Here is a 22086-nt window from a genome sequence, read left to right as displayed (position 1 = left end):
CTTCACATTTGATTTTTAAATTTCATTAATTGTTGTAATTATTTGAATTTTTGTCATTTTTAGGATTGTAATGTCAAATATTATTTAGCCAATTTTAATTTATCCATATTTCTAAATGTTGATTTTTCTTGCACTCTTTTGCAGTGTCTCTTGTTATAACTGTTGTGATATGGATTTTAGATTCAATGTCCACTGGAATTCTTAACATGTCTGCAGGGGAGAGAGAGGTTTATGAACGTAACAGATTGTGAGTATTACATTCATCCTGATTTACCAATTACTTACTTATTTATCCAATCTATTGTTTTGGCATTAATCGGATGTTTCAAATTCATAATTTGGTGTAGTTGATTATTTTTCTTAATCTTAATTTATGATTTTTTTCCACTTTTGTGATATATCATACCTTTTCAAGCCCAAATAACTATTTTTAAATTATGTAAGTAGCTTATGACTTTTTCTAATTGTTACGTTACTTTCTTTTCTGACCTTTCACTTGACTATATTTCTGGCTCAGCAAACGATGTTGAGGAAAGCGTAGTGTACAGTTACTGGTCTTTAGGAATTGTATGAACTTTATTGTGCTAATCATTCATTCAGGTGCCCAACTCCTTTTATTATGTCATGATTCTGCCAGTTGATTCATTTTCAACTGATGTATTCTTAAATCATATTATTGAGTAAAAAGCATTGTGTAAATCAAGGATCATAATCATAGACTAGTTAAAGGACAGGTTAGCCATAAATGGTTAAGAGGGCATGCAGACTTAAAAAAAATGGAGATATATGCTTATTTTTCATAACTTCCTTCATGTAGAATATCCTATGGTAGCAGTTCAGGAGTGCTAGGAAATATCTCAGGTATTTTCTCAAATCCTTTGCTGGTATAATTCACTTTATGCTGGAGAACTTCAACATTCTACTTCAGATTCTTGATGAGGTCACATAAGTAATGACTGTTACTAATGTTGATGTCAATAAGGATTGACGTTTATTTGTTTAAGCTTTATGACTTATCTGGGAAACTTTCAATCTACTGGTCAAATTATTCAGTCTCTGAATTCATGTGTAGTTGATGGTACCTTGATTATTCGGTGTTGTGAAATGCTATCTAAATAAGTAAGAATCATTGATATTTCATTATATGCATCCATTTTTTGTTATGGTGCATGTATTTTAATTTAAAAAATGAACCCACTACTGTTTGGTTACGACTTTTCTACACTTGTTCTGTCATATATAGTGTGTCCTGTTATAAATAATAAAATAATATAAATTATTATTAATATTAATTAATATAAATTTGTATAAATTAAGTTATAAATAAAAAAAAACTAAACTCTTTACCTGCCTTCTGCTTTTTTCCTCCCATTTTTGAATAAGGCACTAGGCACGTGGAAAAGGGTGCCTTGTTTTTCCTCTTTGTTTTCAAAATAAAATGCAAAATGTGGCTAAGGGACATGGAATTTCCCAAACATAGGAGATATAGTTTTTCCCGAAATAAGTTTGTGTATTCTGTTGAATTTTGACTGCTAGTAAAACATTTTTTATTGTTTGTTTATGAAATTTTAGAGCATCAGAAATATTAGAAAGGGAGAAGCTGCTTGCTTCCGGATCAATGTCGGATGTTACCCCACATGATCTGCTGCAGCCACATTCGGATTTCCACATAAGAAATAGATACCTATCTAGAATTGGAGCCAATGTAAGTATTTCTAAGGATGTAAGATTTGCTCGTAGTTAAAATTATAAACATTGTAACATCTTGAGTCTTAATTGCAAGTTCATCTTCTTACAGTGCTTTGCCTTCAAGTCTATTAATTTTTTTTTGGATGGATGTTTTTCATGATTTTTTGTCTTTTTTCAATAACTTAACTTAAAAATAAATTTAGCAAAAATGGTAGCTTTTGAGATTTGAATACAAGCTGTTTCATTTCTTCATTGGCCTCAAAATTTCTTTTATTCAACTGCCAAGAAAATGTTTGCATTGGAACAATTTGAGAGGCTTGCTTAAACGTAATCCATTATTTTAATTTTATCAAGGGTAAAAGTAGTTAATGATGAGCTGGCGATTTTGGCACAGAAGTTTTTAGAATAATTACTGATTTAATTTAATTTCCTGTGTTTTAATAAAAGGAATATATCTCTCTATCATTCAAGCATTAATAATTAGGCATGGCTTTTTATTGGAGAAATAACTCTGTTCTGTAAAACTTATAACTTTATGTTGGCATGCTTACTAATTATTTAAAATGCCTATTGGCTAAACCTTATTAACACAGGGTTTTGTCTCCTACCTTAACCTTTAAAAAAATTGCACCACCATGCATATATGCAGTCATTGGTTTTCCCCAATGCTATCTATGTGGCCAATAAAAACAGGGTTTGCTCCTTTTGGAGGTTATACTTAGCATTTTTTCCTGTATCATGAGTTGAAAGTGAAGGGGAAGTGCTTTTAGGGAGAGAATGTTATTGATGATAGTTTTGTAAATAATAGTAGCTCTAGGTATTGTATTTTAACATTTGCCATCCTTAACCTTAATCATTTTACTTGTATTAGATGAAGAAGTAGTTGTGTTAGTGACAAACTACTTCAGCGTGAAAACATGAAGTGATAGAGGAATTGAGTTGAGAGTTACATCAAGTCAACCTTGTATTTTTTGACTAATCTGATATTAGCAATATGTTACATTCTAACAATGTGTGGGGAAGGATTATATGCTATTTTTTATCTCCCTTGATTCCTTATTGAGTGTTATTTGAACTTGTTTTGTTAAAGTGACTTCTGTGTCATGACTAATATTATAATTAAAATAGATGCCACCTATAAAATACTGCTACAAATGAATGTTTCATTTATAAATGCATATAAATACAGTATTTTTTTAATGCACATTTGCGTAGTTATCTTTGGATTATGTTCTGAATAAGGCAGATTTAGGACTTGACATTTCCCATGATACTTACATTGCACATTAATTCATCTCTTATAACATTGTCATTTAAGGGAAAGTAACTTTTCATTGTGAAGGTTTACCTATTATACTTTGGTTTTTAAGTGATAAATTCTTGTGTGGAATTGGATGCTTTTCTTTCTTTCCTTAATTTCATATTGCTATGCTCTCTAACATCCCTATCCTCAATGTTTGATTGTTGACAAAATCCTGTGGCTTTGCTTTCATTTATGTTATCATTTATGCTTCACATTAATTGTCATTAGAATATTTATTGCCAAATGTATGTGAATACCTCAAATTCAGATGAATATCGTCAGCATTCATGGAGGATATCCAAAATAGCCACATTCTTTTATGTGTATTATAGTGTAAAAAGTTACCAGTAAATATTAAGGGCACTTGATTGGCTAATGGGGAATTATATCGCCTATAATTATGTGATTAGTATTTTTTAATGCCATTTTTTCCACAGCAATCACATTTCTGTGTTATTATGATTTTAGTTTTTTTCATAACATTTGCGCTTGACTATACATCCCCAATTCATGCAATATTTCCATTTAGGGCCAAGTTTACATTCTTGGCATTAGATGCCATTGATATAACACATCATGAAAAGTTAATCCTCCTAAAAAACTCCAGCAGACACCCAACTACAAGGAAGGTTTAATGAGAGGCTATGTTACTGGTCTTCAATTATGATAGTACATGATGTATTCACACTAAGTAGGGATATTATTAACTGTCTACTTTTATTCAATGAACAAGGATTTTATTTTGCATTAGTAGGGCATGAGTTTGGTTTGATTATACAGTCATATTAAGGGAAGAGTTGAGTAGTTTCTTGAATTCACAAATTTATTTTAGTTTTAGTCAAGGCAACAATTGATGTTGGACTTTGGAGAAATCATGTGGTGACTTGAACTCATGGTATTGGTGTCATTTTTCTGGGTCTGCCACTTATCTAAGAGGCTGGAGCTATGCCTAGCTGTTATATTCTGGGTCTTGGTGTTTCTTTATGTATAAGTGTACACTTACTTCTTGTGGGGTAAAATATAATTCTCTTATAGATCTTCCCTCTTTAAATCACTGTCAAATTCTATTTTCCATTCAGATATACATTCCATTCAGGCCAATACTGAGATATGGTTCTCTTTATCTAAAGAGGGATGATTTATTGTTTATGTGAATAATATGCATGGCTGCGAAGGTACCCTAGTATGAATGTGATAACCCTGGGAAATAGGTGTAAAGGAGTGGGCTAAGCAAGTCAGCTATCATATTTACATGATTTTTGTGATTTTTGGTATTTTGTGAATTCCAGGCAGGAAATTTATAGAACTCTTTTTCATCTCAATTAGTAATTTGTTGGTGACTGTCTGCATGTAGTTAATGATGACGTTAATTTTCTACAAAGTTTTTAAATACCTCTTTTTAGCATCAACATTTCAGGTATTCTTTCATGGGAGAATAATGGTAATGTTGGTGCTTAAGTTGTCATAGGCTTTAACCTGAGATTATAATACTCTGTTCAAACTTTTCCTTTAATAGTTGCTTCATGTCTGTCATTCCTGTCATGGAATTTTGAAAACTGAGGCAGGGTCGGTTCAAGGTTTTTTTGGCTACGATTTCAGTTTGGTTCCTGGCAGTCCTCATTTCCGAATTTTTATCAAGCCTCTCATTTTAGTTGACTAATGTTGGTGAGGTATATATGATTTTGGTCAGTTTATTGCAAAATACCTGAAATAACACATGAAGTTACCTCACTAGTGATTTAATCTACCAGACTTAAATCCAAAGCCTTCATTTTCATCAAGTAGAATGTTAAACAATTAAAAAGGTTTGGCACTTTTTCACACAATTCATTTAAGACGACCGGTTTTGTCACAGAGGCGACATCTACAGGTACAGAATTCGTTATTTTTGTTGTTACAGTGGAACCTCGTTAAAGCGAGTATGGGCTATAGCGACACCCCCGCTATTACGAGAGATAGCCGATGCACCGTCAATTGACCCTATAATAAGCGTGTTAAAAAATTCGTTTTTACGAGACCCTTTCGGTGTTGGCTCTCGCCATAGCGAGGGTTTCACCGCCGGAAGACTTTCATCAAGACTCCTTAACCTCTGTAATTGCTAGCGATCTGTTAGAAATGAAGTTAATGGAGTGGTCAGTCTCAAATTTATGTGGTAAATTGTCGTTCGATAAATATAATGATGACGAAACAATGCTTTGCATGATTTTTATTCAGTGCGGCGCTTATAAATTGTTTGAATAGTTAGTCGTTATTTGGGTAAGGAAATTAAGTGATGCAAAAAAACATCGCCTTTCGTCTGGATTTATGCTTACGTTTATCGGATAGATGTTTATCTGTCGCCGCACCACTCCTGTTCCTGTATATCTGTTTGCAACAGGTATATTGGCTATTATTTGCTCCACCTCCGGTAAAGCGACAATTCGCTATAGCGAGTGTTTATTAGTGCACCGTGGGGTGTCGTTATATCGAGGTTTCACTGTATTTTGTTTTTTATTTGGTTGCTATTACGAGTTGGTTGGGGAGGGTTGCATTGGGGTTGGAGCGTTACTCAACTTCAGGGTAATTTCCAGGGGAATGTAGACATCTTGTTGCATGCAATTATGTGTCATTCTAATGTTGGTCAATTTTATCTTATTAGCTATGTGATGTTCAAGGCAAAGTTTTACTTTCCGAATATTTTATCAATGGACAAATTCTGAATGGAAATGCGAGCTCTAATATTTTATGTTGTGGGTGTTAACATCAGGGCTTTTTTTTGTAAAAACTGTTACACTGTTTAAGCGTGCAAAATGGCTAGTCACTGTCGCCACTATTTTGTTAGGAATGTTTGTAGGCCATATCTCTGAAAAAATGTCATCTCTGAAGAGGTGTTTTATACTGGTATTTTTCATAAGAGAAATATTATACTGTTGCCCGGTTTCTCTCTTCCCCTTTCTTTCTATTTCTTGGAACCTTAGTTAGTTGGCAGTGTTGTTTTTCTTAATTCACCCTAGATTCACTGTTGTGCAAGGTAATACCAGGAAGATTAAGTGAGAATGTAATTTACGGGAAGGTCATGAAAAACTCCCCACTCTCCCTCCTGTCGTATCGTATCCTTGGATGCTACAGAATATTTGGATGACATTAATTCAAATTAATATTTCAAATGATATTGTTCATTTCTACCTAAAAGATTGGTAATTCTAGGGGCTGTGAGAATTGCTTGTTTTAGTAGTGAATCAAGTCATTTGCATTTCAAGGGCTCTCCCCCTCCACAGGATCAGAGATTATTATTTCTACTTATTACATCTTATCCTGTGAGCGGTGGTCGTTATTGTCACCTTCTCAAGTGATAATCAGCATATCAGGGTGTCCAGTGATCAGGAAAACCAGGAGAATCATAGATTATGTGCGAATTTTTAGTCCCTGGAGCTTTGTGTGTATTATTCGTGAATATTTCTCTCCAACCTGGAATTTAAAAATCTTTTATTTTGAATTAATTTCATAAAAAAAATTTTCCAGTTCAACACCCATATTATCGCCTAAAATGTGTTTGCCGAAATTTTAAGTGCAGTAGCTTAGTAGAATTGTTACAGTTGCATCGAAATGTGGTTTATAAGACTAGACAACAGAATCAAAATGTGTAGCACTTTTGACTCGAGTCAGATTCAAAAACATAAAGAATAGAATTCCAGGTGACATCAACATCTACTTGGGAGGTCAGCACAACAGCTTCTTGGCTTGCAGTGAATAAGTTTAAATTTTAAATACAATGTGTTTTAACTAATCTATTCATTGTCCTTGTAAATTCATAAATATAATATCATTTATAAGTATTGAAGTAATTCTGTCTGTTTTAAAATTCTTATCCATGGCAGTAATCATACAAGATTAACCTGGAATTTTGTAAAATTTCCCTGGAAAATCTGGAATTATGCATGAATTATTCTGCTTTGATTGACTGGACACGCTGCTATTCTTTTTATCTTCCCAGAAATCAGTCTAAGCTTTAACCAGCTTTACCTCTATGCTTGAAGGTATATAATACAAAACTGATGATATTCTGAAAACATGCCACAAAATTACATATAATAATTACCAATGAGAATATGACATTGTTTTTCATTTTTTCATCTTTTTGTTACATGCTTTTTGTCAGTTTGTTATGAATACTACCTGAAATAATGCACGGAGCTTCTTCACCAGTGATTCTACCAGGATTAAGTCTAAAGCCTTCATTTTCTTCAAGTAAAGTTTCAAGTAAAAAGTTTTCAAATTGGCCTGAGCACAAATTATTTTGGTACAAATCCTTGTCATCATTACTATACCTTGGCCATCAAATTAGATCATTTATGCATTCAAACCTATGACACATGGGAAGCGTTGGTTTATGAACTCCTTTGGTTGAGGCAGAATGGAATGGGTAGCTTCGAAGAGATTTTTACTCTTAAGGTAATGAATAATGTCATTAATTAATTTTTTTTACAATTTTTCGGCAATTGAGTTAGGTCATGGATTATTATTTCTTAAAAAATGGAAGAAAACTTGAAAGGAGTAGATATTTTTCCTTGTACGCAATGAATTTAGGTGCAGTGGAGCCTCAATCTATCGTTTTTCAAGGGGGTGGACGAAAAAAATGATGAATGCAGGAAAACAATCAATGTGGGAATGTCTCGGTATTTATACTGCTATGATGGATTTCTGTGTGGTGTGTATATTCCTATCTTTCAAACGCCATTACAGTAGCAAGGCCATATGATACTTGGCTTCATCCAACTTCTCGTTTTCAATAGGTAGCTTGGTCTACCCCCACTCCTACTGTCATGTACTAGTGGACAACCCGAGGTGTTTTGCAATATTCACGCGCTTCTCCCCCAGATTCTTTTCTTCTTACTCAATTTTTTTCAGTCCATCTTTGAAAATTCTCACCAGATAAGCAGATGAATTTTAATGGTTAGCAGGGTAAAACCGAATATTCTGAGAAAATATCACTTTGTCTGTGACTGTGACAAGAGAGATTTATAGCATAACTCATAAATTGTAACTTCATATCTGTTTCGGAAAAAAATGCATCAACTTTGGAGAAGCTCATTACTAATATTTCAATCCAATAAAGGTGTAATATCAATTATCAAAAGTCATTGTTGGACACCTTTTGGACTAATCACTACCTTGGCTTGACAAGGTTCTAACTGACCTTCAGCTGGTTTTGAGAAAAACCTTGTCAAAGTTTTAAACTGCTCTATTTCTATTATTAATAGGAATTTGTTTTTGATTTTTGGCACATACACTAGTGATCCACTAGATACACTAGTAATTATTACTTTAAGGAAATATGTTATTTATTTTATTTTTTTACATGTTTATATGAGTAATAAAATAAGTAAAATGCAGTTAGAACCTTGTCACACCAAATATTAGTTTTTTCCCCTTGCAGTTGGAACTTTGTCACTGTTCTAAATCTGTTATTATTTTACATAGAGGAATAAAAACCGGTGCAACACATAGAGAAACGTAAACTTAGCTATCTTGAGTGAAAGCACCAAATTTTGCAAAAATGTCGGTTAGAACCTTGTCAAACCAAGGTAGCGTAATAGATGACCTTACAGCAGTTGACCTCCAGAAATGCGGAACTTTGAAGCAGGTCAGCTGAAAAAGGTCAGTGGGGGAAAAAGAGGGAAGGGTGAAACAGGTTTCTATTATTCTCCTGTGACTTGATGTTTTCTTTTGAAGTTTTTGATTTATGGTCTTCATAATATGAACCCTGCGCGAGTTGGGACCTTTTGTTTGATTTCGGATAGAAAGCGTCGGAGGGGTTTCCTAGGGCTGATGGGAGGGGGATATCAGATTTTGGGAAATGTGCTACGTAGTCACTATCCCACGGCACTAAGCTTCTCCCTATGGTAGTTCCATCTCATGGGGAAGATTCAAACACACAAATGACACATTGTAAATACTTTTTCTCATTTTTGTCAAACGATGGATGCGAGAAAATGTACACTGAAACTTCAGGGAACGATAGATGCTGGAAAAAATTATATTGTCTGCATGGGACTTTATTTGGGACCAGGAAAGGCGAATGATGAATGCGAGAACAATAGATCGAGGTTCCACTGTAGTTATTAGAATCATGGTATTTGTTTTCATGTTGTAAACCTGCTTCATGGCAAGCAATAGATCATCATACAATTTACATATTGGACTTTGCATAAAATAAATAGTTTACTAGAAAGTTAAAAATATTTTTGTCTAACAAAATCAGTCTTTCCACGAATGAAGATTCTTTCTGTATTTGCTGACATAAAATTGAAATACTTTAACAGCGCTTAAGGCAAACATTTTGTATCACAATGATTTTTACCTAATCGGTATTCACCATTAGGTATTTATATATCTGTGTTAAGTGTGGCAAAAACCTTGTCTTTAAATATTCAGCTGTGCTACTTGCTGCTTTTAATGCTTCCTTTAATGTACATTATCACTGAAAGGCTTAAGGCTAATGGGAACTAACAAATATACTGTAAAATATACCTTACTCTTTGCATTGTCTTTATGATCATGTTTTTCTGTGAAAACGGTGAATGTTTCATACATAAAAACACTAGAAGCTTACTAACATTTATTTTACGCTATTGATTTCCTGTTTAATTAGATCTTTAGTTTACTGTTTCTTTCATAAAACAGCAGCTAATTATTTTTTGGACGTTTCTCATGCTTTCTTTTGTTTTATAGCCATGACACAGTACCATAAGAGCTTGACAATGATTACATTACCCATCATATATACAGTTAAAAACCAAAGGATATATTAGCTCACCTACAAGTTATGGAAAATGTAATATTCAAAGACTTTATGCATTTGTGACACAGAAAGGGAATATGAAGCTCGCCGAAGGAAGCACATATTGCTGGGCGGTGAATTGTCATCAAAAGAAAGGTAGTAATGTTTTTTGGTTCCAAGAGAGATTGTTGTGTAGAAAAGAATGTGATAAAAACAGTTCAGAGAATAGAGAATTCCCTACAATACTTTCTAGGGAAGGTGATGAAGGTGATCTGGGATTATTAGAGGGAGCAATATAAACAGGTAGTGGAAGGATGAAGTACATCCTATCCACTCAAGAAGTATTGTTCCAAGGTAATAGTAAATTAAGATTTTATTGCAATTTTCCGCAAATACTTAAATTTCACTGTAGGAGTGGTTTAAATACATATTGTTAAATCAGTTAATGTAAAGTTAAATTAAAGTATTTGTGGAAAATTGTCGGTTACTTTTAATTTGCTAATACTTTAGAATTCCACCAGATTAAGTCTGAAATAACTCTCTATAATGGTGTAGAGAATCTGGTAATTCCTTATATGTGATGGGTTAGCATTGATTTCTGCCCATAAAAATTAATGGGGAAAAATCATTCAATTCTGAGAAAGGACTTCTGTAATCCTCTTAGCCTTCATCCTTCAAGCTTAGTCAACCATTAAAGGGATAGTGTTGCATCAACTGCTTAGGTTTTCTTATGAGCTAAACAAATTAGAAAAGCATTCCTTCTGTTCAATTGCATACCTTTTAAAGAAAAATGCCATTATTTTTTACTTTAATTATTTTTGATTTAAGCATGCTCTGCAGCTGTTTCTTTCCAAAACCCAATTTGATCTGCTTTAATTTTCTTCTGTAGACTCCCTAGTAAATGATCATAACACATTTGTTCCTTAAACTGGAACTGGACTGCTGTTAAAAAATCTTAAGTATGCATAGAATTCCTACCCCTTCTGACAGGGATTTTATGTTTTCATCTAGGGAGAGTTGGCTTTTAGTCATCTTTTAACTTCCTGTACATGACTATCTTTCATGAGCAACTCTTTCAGCATCGTGAAGAATGCATTTACTCCTGCTGGTAATGGATTTGATTTCTCTAAGAATATGTTTGATTAGAAATTACTAATGGTTTTTCATAGATGGCATTAATTTTTGTGGATTGAAGTGTTTATGTTTCTTTAAATTGAAGACGTTACTTTTTATGAATTTTTATCACTCTAAGGGGCAGTTTTATAATGTCTGGTTAGTGTTAACTAGATCATGATTCAGCCAGTCCTAACCTGGGAATATTTTGAAGTGGCACTTAGTAAAGTAGTTCAAGATTATGTCTCGCTAAGCTCATTACCTAAAAATGAAAGAATTCGTTAACTCTGGTTTTCATTCTCTGCTAAATTCCAACTCGGCATCATAAAATGTCCCTTAGAGGACCATGCTAAACTTTATCTGTTAGCATTAATGAATTGTTTTTCAGCTGTTTCTTCCATAGTGCTAAAACATTTTTGCATGAAGTCATATTTGGTGCATAAAAGGTATTCTGCAGGAGTCAATTATGCTCCGAGGTTTATCATTTTAATTAATTCCAGTGTCTTTGGCCTGGTTGAGGTATGGTTAAGTTTTATCCTAACATAATTAATTGGTTAAGGTTTTTTTTCAGATTAATTCTAAATTTGCTTGTAGCTCCACAATACTTGTGCCTAATTATCGGAAGATTGCCAGTACTTTCAATTCCAGGTGAAATTCTCACATATGTACCAGCTCTTGGTTGGTGTTAAGTGGCCTTACAACCCTGGACTAATTATTAATGGAGTTAAAAAGCTTTGTTGCTTAAAATTAGTTGCTCAACTCCTTTAAAGTCTAGTCAATTGCATCATTTAGCAATTCCTCTAATTCCATATTCTATCTATCATGTTAGGACGAATGAAAACAGTATTTTTTGCGGTCTTTGAGTGTTTGATCACATTGCTGACATTGGTGGTGCTGAGGTTAAGTCCTTGCCTGTTAAACCAAAGGTTGTGGGTTCCAGTCCTACCTGGGAATGGGTGTTTTTAAATGCATTTTTGGAATATATTGAACGTAATTGGGGGCACATGTAATCATTAATGATGTTATTATTACTATTTTCCTGTCTTGACCTCTATTTATTAATGATCAAAAGTTCCAGAAGTTTAGGCCAATAATTTAATACATAATTTTCTCATCCTCCTGTCACTGATATCCACTTATTAGTTTCCGTAGTATATTTTGTTGATTCTTTTGCTCTGTTTTGCAGCTGAGATGCTTGTGTTTCTACACTCATAGTTAGATAATGTGTGGAATTTTTTTGTATGTTTGGCCTAAAATCCAGGAACTTTTGATCATTATTATTATCCTGCAAATTGTTCTGTCGATAGAGAAAATAATAATAACCATTCAATTAAGTGATTAAAAATGATGCAATAGATTCAGGCTTATGTTATTCCCATGTGTGGCCTCTGCTTGGTAGACAGTGTGAGCTAATTTTCGTATGTGAGAGTACGGCTGTACATAAAAGGGTGGAATGACTTGATGCCACTTGCTTGTAGTGCTTCTCATAAAAGGAGGAAATAGTGCGTTTGAATTAGGATCAATCGCAAAGATCTTATCTTAGGTCGCATTATGACTTACTTTTCTTCCTCAAGTTGTACCTATGTCCGATTTTACATGTTTAAGTAATCTGTCAAAGCATGGCGTCAAGGTCCCAATCTCTTACATCATAAAGAAATGTGTACATTTTATTATCTGGCTCAGTATAGTACATGCTTGTGCATACCTTATTCCGTATGGGAAAGAATTTCAACTTCAGAAGGTGGAGAATTTTTTTTTTTTTTTAGTTTTGATTTGTGCTCAGAAATCAAGGCTGCTTCATTTAGCTTTACTATTGTTTTTGTTCTTTGTTTGTCTGCTCACTTACAAAAATTCATTAAAATCATTAATTCGTCATCGGAAAGCATTTCTCACCTTAGATTTTTATTCCATTTTCAGTTTAAGAGAGGCAAGTAATGCTGTAGCCTCCTTTGTGACTTTTAAGGATGCTTTGTTGAAGGCTTGAAGTTGTTCAAAAACAAGCAAAGGAAGGAAGAAGTACATAATTCACTGTATAGCTTTCTTTTCAAATGTAGATTCATAGTTCCTTTGAGGATATATTTTTGTTAGCTTTTGTCTATTTATTTTTCATTTAAGTAGAAGTGACATCTTAAAAACTATCATTATTTTGAATACAAGCATAATTTTCTCATCCTCCCCTCACTGATATCATCTTAAGAGTTTCCTTACTATCTTTTGTTGATTCTTTTGCACTGTTTTGCAGCTGAGATTCTCGTATTTCTACACTCCTAGTTAGATAATCTGTGGAGTTTTTTTTGTATGTTTAGGTGTTATCATTAATTCTCGTATCTCCACTATTGAAGTATACAAAATTATGCTCAATTATCTTTGAGTATTAAGGGACTTCAGAATAAAGGTGGTACTTTGTATCTTCCACATTCAGAATTTTAAATTTAATGTGATGACATATTCTATTGGATAATGGCCTGTTTCATGGGTATCGTATGGCAAAAATGTGTGCATTAGTGAAACATCTTATGCATAAATCTTTACATAAGTCAATTGTTAATGTTCCTATTACAATTTAAGTCCATGCGCTGAAATTTTCTGAAGGTATTTGGTGGAACTGCATGATTAATGAAATAATAAATACGTTTTGTGCTTTACATGAGAAAATTTAATTAGGTTGGTTATGCGATAGGTGTTAGAAGAGGCATGATTGAGGTTTCTTTTAAGTGCAATTATGCATGTGGGATCAGCCATGAGATCCCTTGTTTTCTATTGAATCCGAGTTCCTGAATTAAAATACTTGACTTGGTGTGGAAAAGTGGACAATAATTTGAATGCAGTTGTGGTACTCCGCCTAGTTGAAATAGACATTTCCAGGTAAAGGTCAGATTAAGATAGGTTTACATAAATTAGTGTGCAAATGTAAGTTAGGCTTGGGCATTTGAGTTCAAATGCTTTGTTAGTTTAGGTGCATATTCATACATTGGTATTTTATTCAATAGCTAATACATTCTCCATTTCCATGTTTTGCACACATGAGGCATTTCCAGATGTCGGTAGGTCGGTATCTGTGTGGCATGTTAGTGAATGACAACTAAAAAGTTAAGTCTTGGGAATCCAAAGTGCAAAACAATGATGAAATATAGATTTTGCCTTCTAGTTCTGAACAAATTTTGGGAGTTCCTCTATCTTAATAACTGGTTTCCAAGAACCAAGCCTCAGTGGTTGCTTGTTGCATGGGGGCGTGATCACTGATCTGAGGAAAGTAGCTAGCAAGGATGCATCACGCCAATGTTTGTCATTGGGAACTAAATTGCCTAACACCACACCACGCAGTTTTGCCGTGCACAAGTTTCCTGAGAAGCACTTACGTATGATGCAACTCCAAGATCGTGCAGCTCATTTAAGTATACCTGGACTAGCCATGGTGAAAACTTTACGGAAATATTCGCACAATTTATGCACTGCTGGCTAGTGATGGCATAATGACTTTTTGTGGAGTTGCCTCACCGCTCATAGCACACTCCTGAGAGCTGCTCGCACAATGCGACTCAGCAATGCACTTCTAGGTTAAGGGTAGGGGGCAAGAGGGGAGTGGAAGAAAGGGGAAGAGGGGAAAGTGGTGAGGGGGGGAATTTCTGAACGAACGTTTAAAATGCAACATTAGATAACAATTTGAAAAATTGTATTCAAATCAATCACCTATTGCATAGTCAAAATGTTTAACCCTTTTACTGGCACCGGGCCGATATATCGGCCCGCGCTGGTTGAGCGAAAACTGCCAGGGGCTGATTTATTGGCCCGACTGATTTCACTTTTTTTTCGTGATTGTGGCGTTTTCAACGGCTGTAATTTAAGTAAACCCGCATAATCTATCTATGGTTATAAGATATAATTATTTCTTAAGAATGGGGAAAAAAATTAGATGTATTTAATAAAATGAAGTTGCTGAAAAATTTTGAAATCTGAAATGTTGCAAATTCCAGAAAATAGCCTTGGCAGTCTTCATACATCCCACCTGAAATGGGCTGGCAGTAAAAGGGTTAATAGGTGATATAACTGAGGAAACATTTCTGCCGATATGCTATATCTTTCATGGAAGATGGAAAATGTATTCCATCTCCTGTGCTTATGGATGACGGCAATTTAAAAAAATTCTGTTGGAACAAAATATTCTCTCCAAAACTACATGATCATGTTAACAATTCATAATTAATTTCATTGATTAATCTTCGTTGTTTGTGTTGGAACTAATTTTAATTTTTGTCTCGTATTATTTTCATAAATTTGCCGTAACCGAAAACTTTTACACGAGCATCTTCCACCATTTTTCTTTCACGATGCATGGGACATGCAGGAGAGAGAATTATGATCAAGGTCTTGAGCGATTCTTGAGAGTAATGCCCAGAAAATTAATCAGGAGAATCTTTCAAGCGTCATAAAAAGGTGAGCAGTGGGCTACCCGCGAAAAGTGCCATGTGCTCCCTTTGACCCGCCAAACCTGCGATGAGCCTCACATGAAAAATGCTTGTGGAAGGAATCGTTGCGCATATACCGCGGCCGTTGAAATTATCACTGGGCAGGCCAGACCTATTAAATAATACAATAGGACATGTTTTTGATAAACAGGCGGAAATTTAATTTGCCGAGTTCCTTAATTACAATATAAAATATTTTAAAAACCAACAACAAAATTATACTAATTTAATCATTATTTCAATTAAAATAAAGTCTGGCTTCTATCGCTCACGACTACAGCACGCTTAGTGTGTGCAAAAGGAGTCGTGAGCACCGCAGTCTTGACTTTGTCTCGCACAATTCCAGCGCACATTGTGCTCGAAGGGAGTCGTGTGCGCAGGGAGCTGACTTCTACCGCTCACGACTCAAACCCGCACAGTGTGCACGGAGGGAGTCGCGACTTATCAAATAAGACTCTTGCCTCACAGCTCTGCTGAGTCGCTCATTTTAACTGACTCACTCGCACAGTGCCCATCACTACTGCTGGTGACTCGGAAAAGTTTTCACTTTGGCTAGGCCTGGTATACATAAATTAGTGAACAGCGAACTCCGCTTAGTGTTCAGAGTTGCTCTCTGGCTGTGGCGTAGTGCGCATGATTTGGGCTGCTAGTTGCATAATATGCTCAGCAGTCCAGACCACCTTGTCCGATATAGTCCATTAATTTCCACGTAGGGGAAAGATGGTAGCTTAACTGTCTAAAGCACTCAACTGCAAATCGGGAGATCTGGGTTAATTTTTTGGGGAACTAATGTCACTGCCTCCCTGTGGCATTGAAAATGTAGTATGGATGGTCTGCGTTGCCTTAGAATGGTTGCATTGCGTAATGCTGGCCAGGAAGTTAAGTGTGGTATTTTTGCAAAAATTCTTGCAAATTTGTCTGGATCAAGGTATCAATTTTTTTTGGCACTATATATTATTCTCTGGAATGAATAGGGTTGGGGAAAGAAAGTTAAACTCTTTTATATAGTTAATTTTTTTTGTAACTTTGGGCCACAGCTCAGAATTTTTGTTTCGGCTAGACATATCTTTGGCCTACTCTACAAAGTTTTCCGTCATGGTCATGACCCATTTTCTGGTCAAAGGCTTCTCTGTTATCATTCACTGGGCATTCTGTGGTGGTTGTTAATATTTTGATTCGTGTATTGCTTATGCTGTGGAAAACTCAAAGTACCTCTTTCATTTTTAAGTCTTATTCCTATTTTTGAATATGAACGTAGGGTGCAGCTAATTTTTTTGGGTTATCCTCTGTAATGGTTAGTATGTCACCACAGTTTAGCTGGTGTTTCTACTAGCATGAGCAAGAGATGGTTGCTCTCACTTTTTGCCTGAAGAAACTTGAAATGATTGCAAAGAATTTGCGAAAAATGATGTTGGTCGATATTGAGGAAATGCCAAAATACAAGCTGTGCCTTTTTCATTCCTCTATGGAAACCATACTCCTTTTTTGCACCATGCTGAAAACTACATGTTTCGGTTGGGAGTGATTGGGAGCTTGACCAATGAATGTCGTAATTGACTCATAGTCTTATGAAACCACGTTCATGAACTTGGTCTGGTGGCGGGGTTTTTTTCCCCCTCAAAGGGATCCAGAGAAACCGGGCACAGTTCTGGCAATTGCTGGCCGTTCCCCACCGCTCGAGGTACACACACAAGGCCTCAGTGTGATTCGGCACACTTGCCACTGGGCGGAAGAGGTAGGACGACGGAGGAAATGATTGAACAAGAAAGCGATCCAGGCGGTTGGCTCGGATCGTTGTGGAATTCTTTTGGTGGGAGTGATAATAGGAAGCACATAAAATTCATTAAGATTCCAAGTGAAAGCGAAGAATCTGACTGTGATGGAGACAGCGATAGCCTTAGAATGAGAACTTTGGCGTGAGGATGATAGAACTCTTAATTTACGTCTCCCTGCTGTGCCAAAAAAAGGCAAGGGGACGGAATGAATGTTGTATGTAATTATGTCACTGTGGTGTTTTCCCAGGGCGATACTTACTGAAATGGAAATCTTCCTCAGAATGTTAAGTCAAAATTTTTTTTCAGTATTATTCTGCGTTAAGCTTGTGGAGATATGATAATCATTTGTCATCAGCTGTCATAGATTTGTTCTATCTTTTATTTCATGTACGTGAAAGAGTGATTGAATTGAGTGAATTCTAAGGGAAGTTAATAGTGTCAAATTGTCTCAAAATCAAAGGTTTTAGTCTCATCTTATTGTATGCTATGTCCACTTATGTATATTTGGCTAAGCCCATTCCATTTGAAAATGGTATTGGTTAAATGGGGTAATTTGTTGTATAATTTGCTGAAATTTGTCTTTGTGGCTGAATTGTCATTTCTAGTGATGACCAATCCTAACTATCTCAGGGGTACAAAGTTGTATACTTACTCTGTGAACTTTCAGAGTGATGCATTTAGGGAGTACTCACAAAAGCTTTGGCTTCCAAGTCATTATGAATCCCATGCTTTTGTAGTAATTTTCACTGTCTTAAAATATGACATGGCATAGGAAAAACCATAGGATATATTCTCAATGTTAATTATGTAACTGCTTTTTGACTGATTAGCAATGAAGCCAAAGAAAACATATGATATTTGTGCTAGGAATTTTGGGAGAGGTATTTTCATTTTTGTTAAGTACCTAACTGCATAATATGCCTTAAATTTATGTGTAGATGAGGAAGTTCTATAATTGTCCCCATGTTAATTTTATTATTTATCTTTACCGTCTACTTTACTATGCAAGAAAAAACTGACCAATAATAATGCTTTTCATGTTTCAGTCAAGCTGAACTGTAATCAATGCTGATATCCGGCAATTTCTTTGGAGAAAATGTTACTATAATTCTAGAGGTCTTTTACCAGTACTTTTTACATACTTCGGTTGATGATTTTAGTTTAGTTGATTATTTTTTTTAAATTTTTTTTACATCAAATGAGAAAGATACAGGCATTGTTAGCTTAAGCTGATGATATCACACTTAAGAGATGTGGTTATTTCAACTGTATATTAAACCTGACATGCTACATATCCCTTTTTAATATGCAGTGCCCCTTGCAACTTGCCTCTTAGTGGCTATTTTGATGGACTAAGTGTGAATCTTTGCCCACAAGAAATTTAGCCCATTTTCTCAATTTATTTTGTAGATATTTTAAGATCTTCTTTCTAATCTCTACCATGGCATCGAGATTCCATTCCTCATGGCTTAGCAGCTCTCTTTCCCAAACTAGATGGCTAAACTCACAAAAATGAATCATCTACCTCTCTCTCCCAAAAATCATCTCATGCATATTTCTCTAGGCTTCTTTTTATACTCTATATAATTTTTCCTGGCAATTTTATTAATTTATTATATTAATTTTTTATCCTACCAATTATACATACATAGTTTAATGAGCCCCTTCAAAAGCCTACTCTTGTAGGCAAGCCTACCATAGCCCTGATATGTGCTTGTAATTTTTTAATTTTACGTTTTTTTTGCTTTGTTGTTATCACAAAAATGCTAGTTGTTGATATTGTGTTGGGATTCTAAACTTATGGGGATTAAAAAAAAGTAAATTACCTTCTGCACTAAGAAGTTTTTGTAAAGTGTACTTTTTGTGAGGAAGAATGATTTCATTCTAGTGGTCATTTGGGAATACATATGTATGTGTAAAAAATGTAGTGTGCTGCAGTATTTGGATACCACCCTTTTACGATGTTTGGATTTAGTCCAACTGTCGTGAAAAGCAATTTTTTCAGAATTTATATTTTGTAAGATACATATATTCTTACCCTTTTATACTGAACTTAGTTAATGGTTGATAGGAAGCAAATGCCCATGCTGTACTTGTATCTGAAGCCTGTCATACTGACCCCTTTTCAATTTGGAAAATAATACTATGAGTAATACTTTACGGTAGAGCCTCGAGTATCCGTTTTTCAATTAACTTAAGTTACTGACTTACCCACTGAATGGGCACAAAAAAGTAGAGAAAGCATGGCACGGAGAAAATATAAAAATAGATAAGCAAATGCAGGTACTTGACTGGCGACCGTCTGACTTATGACCATCCAAAGTTAGGACCAAAATTATTTATGAAAATGACTTTTGAAAATGTGCCGAATTCCTTCTTTGAAGTCAATAAGTTAGCTCTTTCTTGCAACTGTGAAGTTCATTAGATAATGCAAATAACCATTAATTAATACCGTGTCGATTTTTGTTTTGTGGGTAAAAGTTCTCACAATTTTGTTTTAATTCATTAGTACTAAAGTTCTTGAAAAATTTAGATTATAGGATCGTGCTTAAAAATTATTTGTATTTACTTCATAGAGCAAATGTAAGTCAGTTCATCCAGTCAGAATATACGACCTACGACCAAGTCTTCGGAATGAATCCTATTTGTTAGTTGTTCCAGTATCATGAATGAATTTTCCATCTTTTGATCATGTTTACACTAAACATCCATTAGAGTGGATAATCGAAGCTCTACTGTATTTATAAATTTTATCAAGGCAGTTGTTTAACCAGCTAGGGGAAGAGTAAACTTGTTTATAAAATGAAAATTTTGATATGTTCTTAGTTGGAGAAATATTTATATATACCAAATTGGTAAATGATGTGTATGTTTTTGAAAATTTCAAAATGAGTAGCCTTTTTGAAATTGAAATGCTTTTGTATCAAGGTTTTCTTAGCGTTTGTTGTGATTCATACTATCTTGTCATATCACCAATTCCTTTAAGTTCAATGATTTTACACTTGAGTGTAACCTTTACGTAAAGTGCTGTCTGAGAATTAGGGTCTTCTGCAAAATGAGGAAACGATTGCATAAATGTTGTTTGTGGAGAAGGTTGTGTGTTAGGTTCTTATTAGTATTTTTACTGATGGATTTGGATGAAGCCTTAGTGGGTGTAGTCAGGTTCTATTTGGAAATATGTTGTGTGCATTAGTAGTATCTATTTGTATGATCTTGCTGTATGCTAGTAATACTTACAGGCATGATAATGTGAGAACTGGATTTAAAGACTTAATATTTATAACTAATTTCTGTTAGTTTTGATCTTTTTTTCTATTTTATATGTAGTTTATCTTTTTTTGTTAAACTTTGGTGGTGTATGTTTTAATAGTATTTAATTATTATATGTTTTCTTTTATGAATAGTTATTCATGTCTTTTACTTTTGAATTTATAGTCTATCTCTTAATTTTATATTTTTTATAGTGTTAATTTTACATTATTTATGATATCTTTTCATTGATGATTGCTTACCATTGAATGATTCACCTCATTGTGTTTGTTGGTTTACTTTGCAGCTGCCACCTCACTACAATAGCAGTTTAAAGGGCCTTGCGTATCGTGCTCTGAGGTAATCGAGCTTCGCCCAATGTGGAAATTGTTACAAATGTGTACTTTGAGAGCTGAAAGTATTTTTCGTTAAACTGTGTCATTTTTCAGCTCCCAAGAAGATGTACAGAGGGAGTATTGTTCAATATTTTTTTATATATAAATGATAAAATGGTAATTCATGAGCATATTTGACTGTATTAATTGAGTGGGTGAAATGAATGAAAATGTTTACTTGTAGGACTATTATATTCTAAATCACTGTTGATTCTTTTGATTGGCAAATTTAGGTTTTCCTTTGGTATATGTACTGATAATATTTTGGAATGATTCATTAGCAAGCTTTTTTTTGTTCATATATTTTTTTCTGAAAACCCTTTAGTAATTGTGTTGTCTTCTATGCATAAGAGTCATATGAGGCCTTATCTTTCACCAATGTTTATTAATATTGAAATTATTCCATGTGTGTGATAATTACTTGGTTCCATTGTAGTTCTTTTTCTCTATATTATTGTATGTAACTTGTAGTTTCAATTATTTCCCTTGTTTTTCTTTGTTCGAAATATTCAATTTGCCCTGCAGGCGTTTCGGGGCTCAAAAATGGAAATGTGATACTATCTTTATTGAGTCTCATGTATCATTTATGTACAGGTGTTGCTAATGTAATAGTTTAGAATAGAGAATCAGTGGGGGATTATAGTGGATAATATAATCCTTGCATTTATTTGATCTGATATCTATCTTATTATATGCGTGGATATTATTGAGGGAGAATTGCAGGAGGGATGTCGTTTGTATGTTGAAGAGAAAAACATCTCTCTTGTGTTGGTGTGCATGTGTGAATGTTCAAGTGTCTTTTGTAGTACATATGTGATAACCTCCTATAAGAACTAGGTTTGAACAGCATGTCATGTCTGTGATACTATTTTTGGTATTATATTGTATATTCGAATGACTTAAAAGATTGTCAATTTGGAAAAATATCCTTACCCATGTGAAGGAGGAGCCACGATGAACCAAATCATCTGTGTGAATTTTAGCCTTGACATAAAATATTTACAAAAAAAATCTCTCATTTATTAATATTTTTTTCCTTTCCTTGAAAATGTTCATTGCGTGTTAGTTATTTTTTTGCATTTCGGAAACCCTTCTGTGGTATTAGGCATAATTTTCCCTGGTTTTTGTAAAATTGCAGTGAGGGTTTGCTATATGTTTTATTAACATTAATACTTTGAAGCAAAGGGGTATAGTAATCACATGGGTTTTTTACTCTAGGGATTTTCAATTTGCATTGCACCTGAACTAAAGATAAACGCCTTATACAGTAGATTCCGTTTAATGGGTCCACCGGTTACTTGGGGCAGCCGCTTAATTGGGGCAGATCTTGAAGAAC

At 34.4% G+C, this 22086-nt stretch overlaps 1 protein-coding gene across 2 annotated transcripts in view; it reads left to right on the top strand.

Moving 5' to 3' along the window:
* Positions 1 to 21661, top strand: part of LOC124167522 (major facilitator superfamily domain-containing protein 1-like) — a 32887-nt gene extending 11226 nt beyond the window's left edge. The window contains exons 10-13 of one of the 2 annotated variants that reach the window (XR_006866704.1): positions 145 to 247; positions 1573 to 1705; positions 9704 to 9908; positions 20663 to 20749. Coding sequence is in view for 1 of the 2 variants with exons in the window: in XM_046545459.1 (XP_046401415.1) it covers positions 145 to 247; positions 1573 to 1705; positions 20663 to 20719 (293 nt within the window). In the remaining variant the exon portion in view is untranslated. Of the gene's footprint in view, positions 1 to 144; positions 248 to 1572; positions 1706 to 9703; positions 9909 to 20662 lie in introns of both variants that reach the window. The other variant, XM_046545459.1, reaches the window with a different exon arrangement.
* Positions 21662 to 22086: the final 425 nt, after the last annotated feature.

Source organism: Ischnura elegans, chromosome 11 (genome assembly GCF_921293095.1).
Source record: "Ischnura elegans chromosome 11, ioIscEleg1.1, whole genome shotgun sequence".
In the NCBI taxonomy this organism is placed as follows: domain Eukaryota; kingdom Metazoa; phylum Arthropoda; class Insecta; order Odonata; family Coenagrionidae; genus Ischnura; species Ischnura elegans.
The sequence above is the reverse complement of the archived record's forward strand: the minus strand, read 5'-3'. Positions and strand labels throughout refer to the sequence as shown.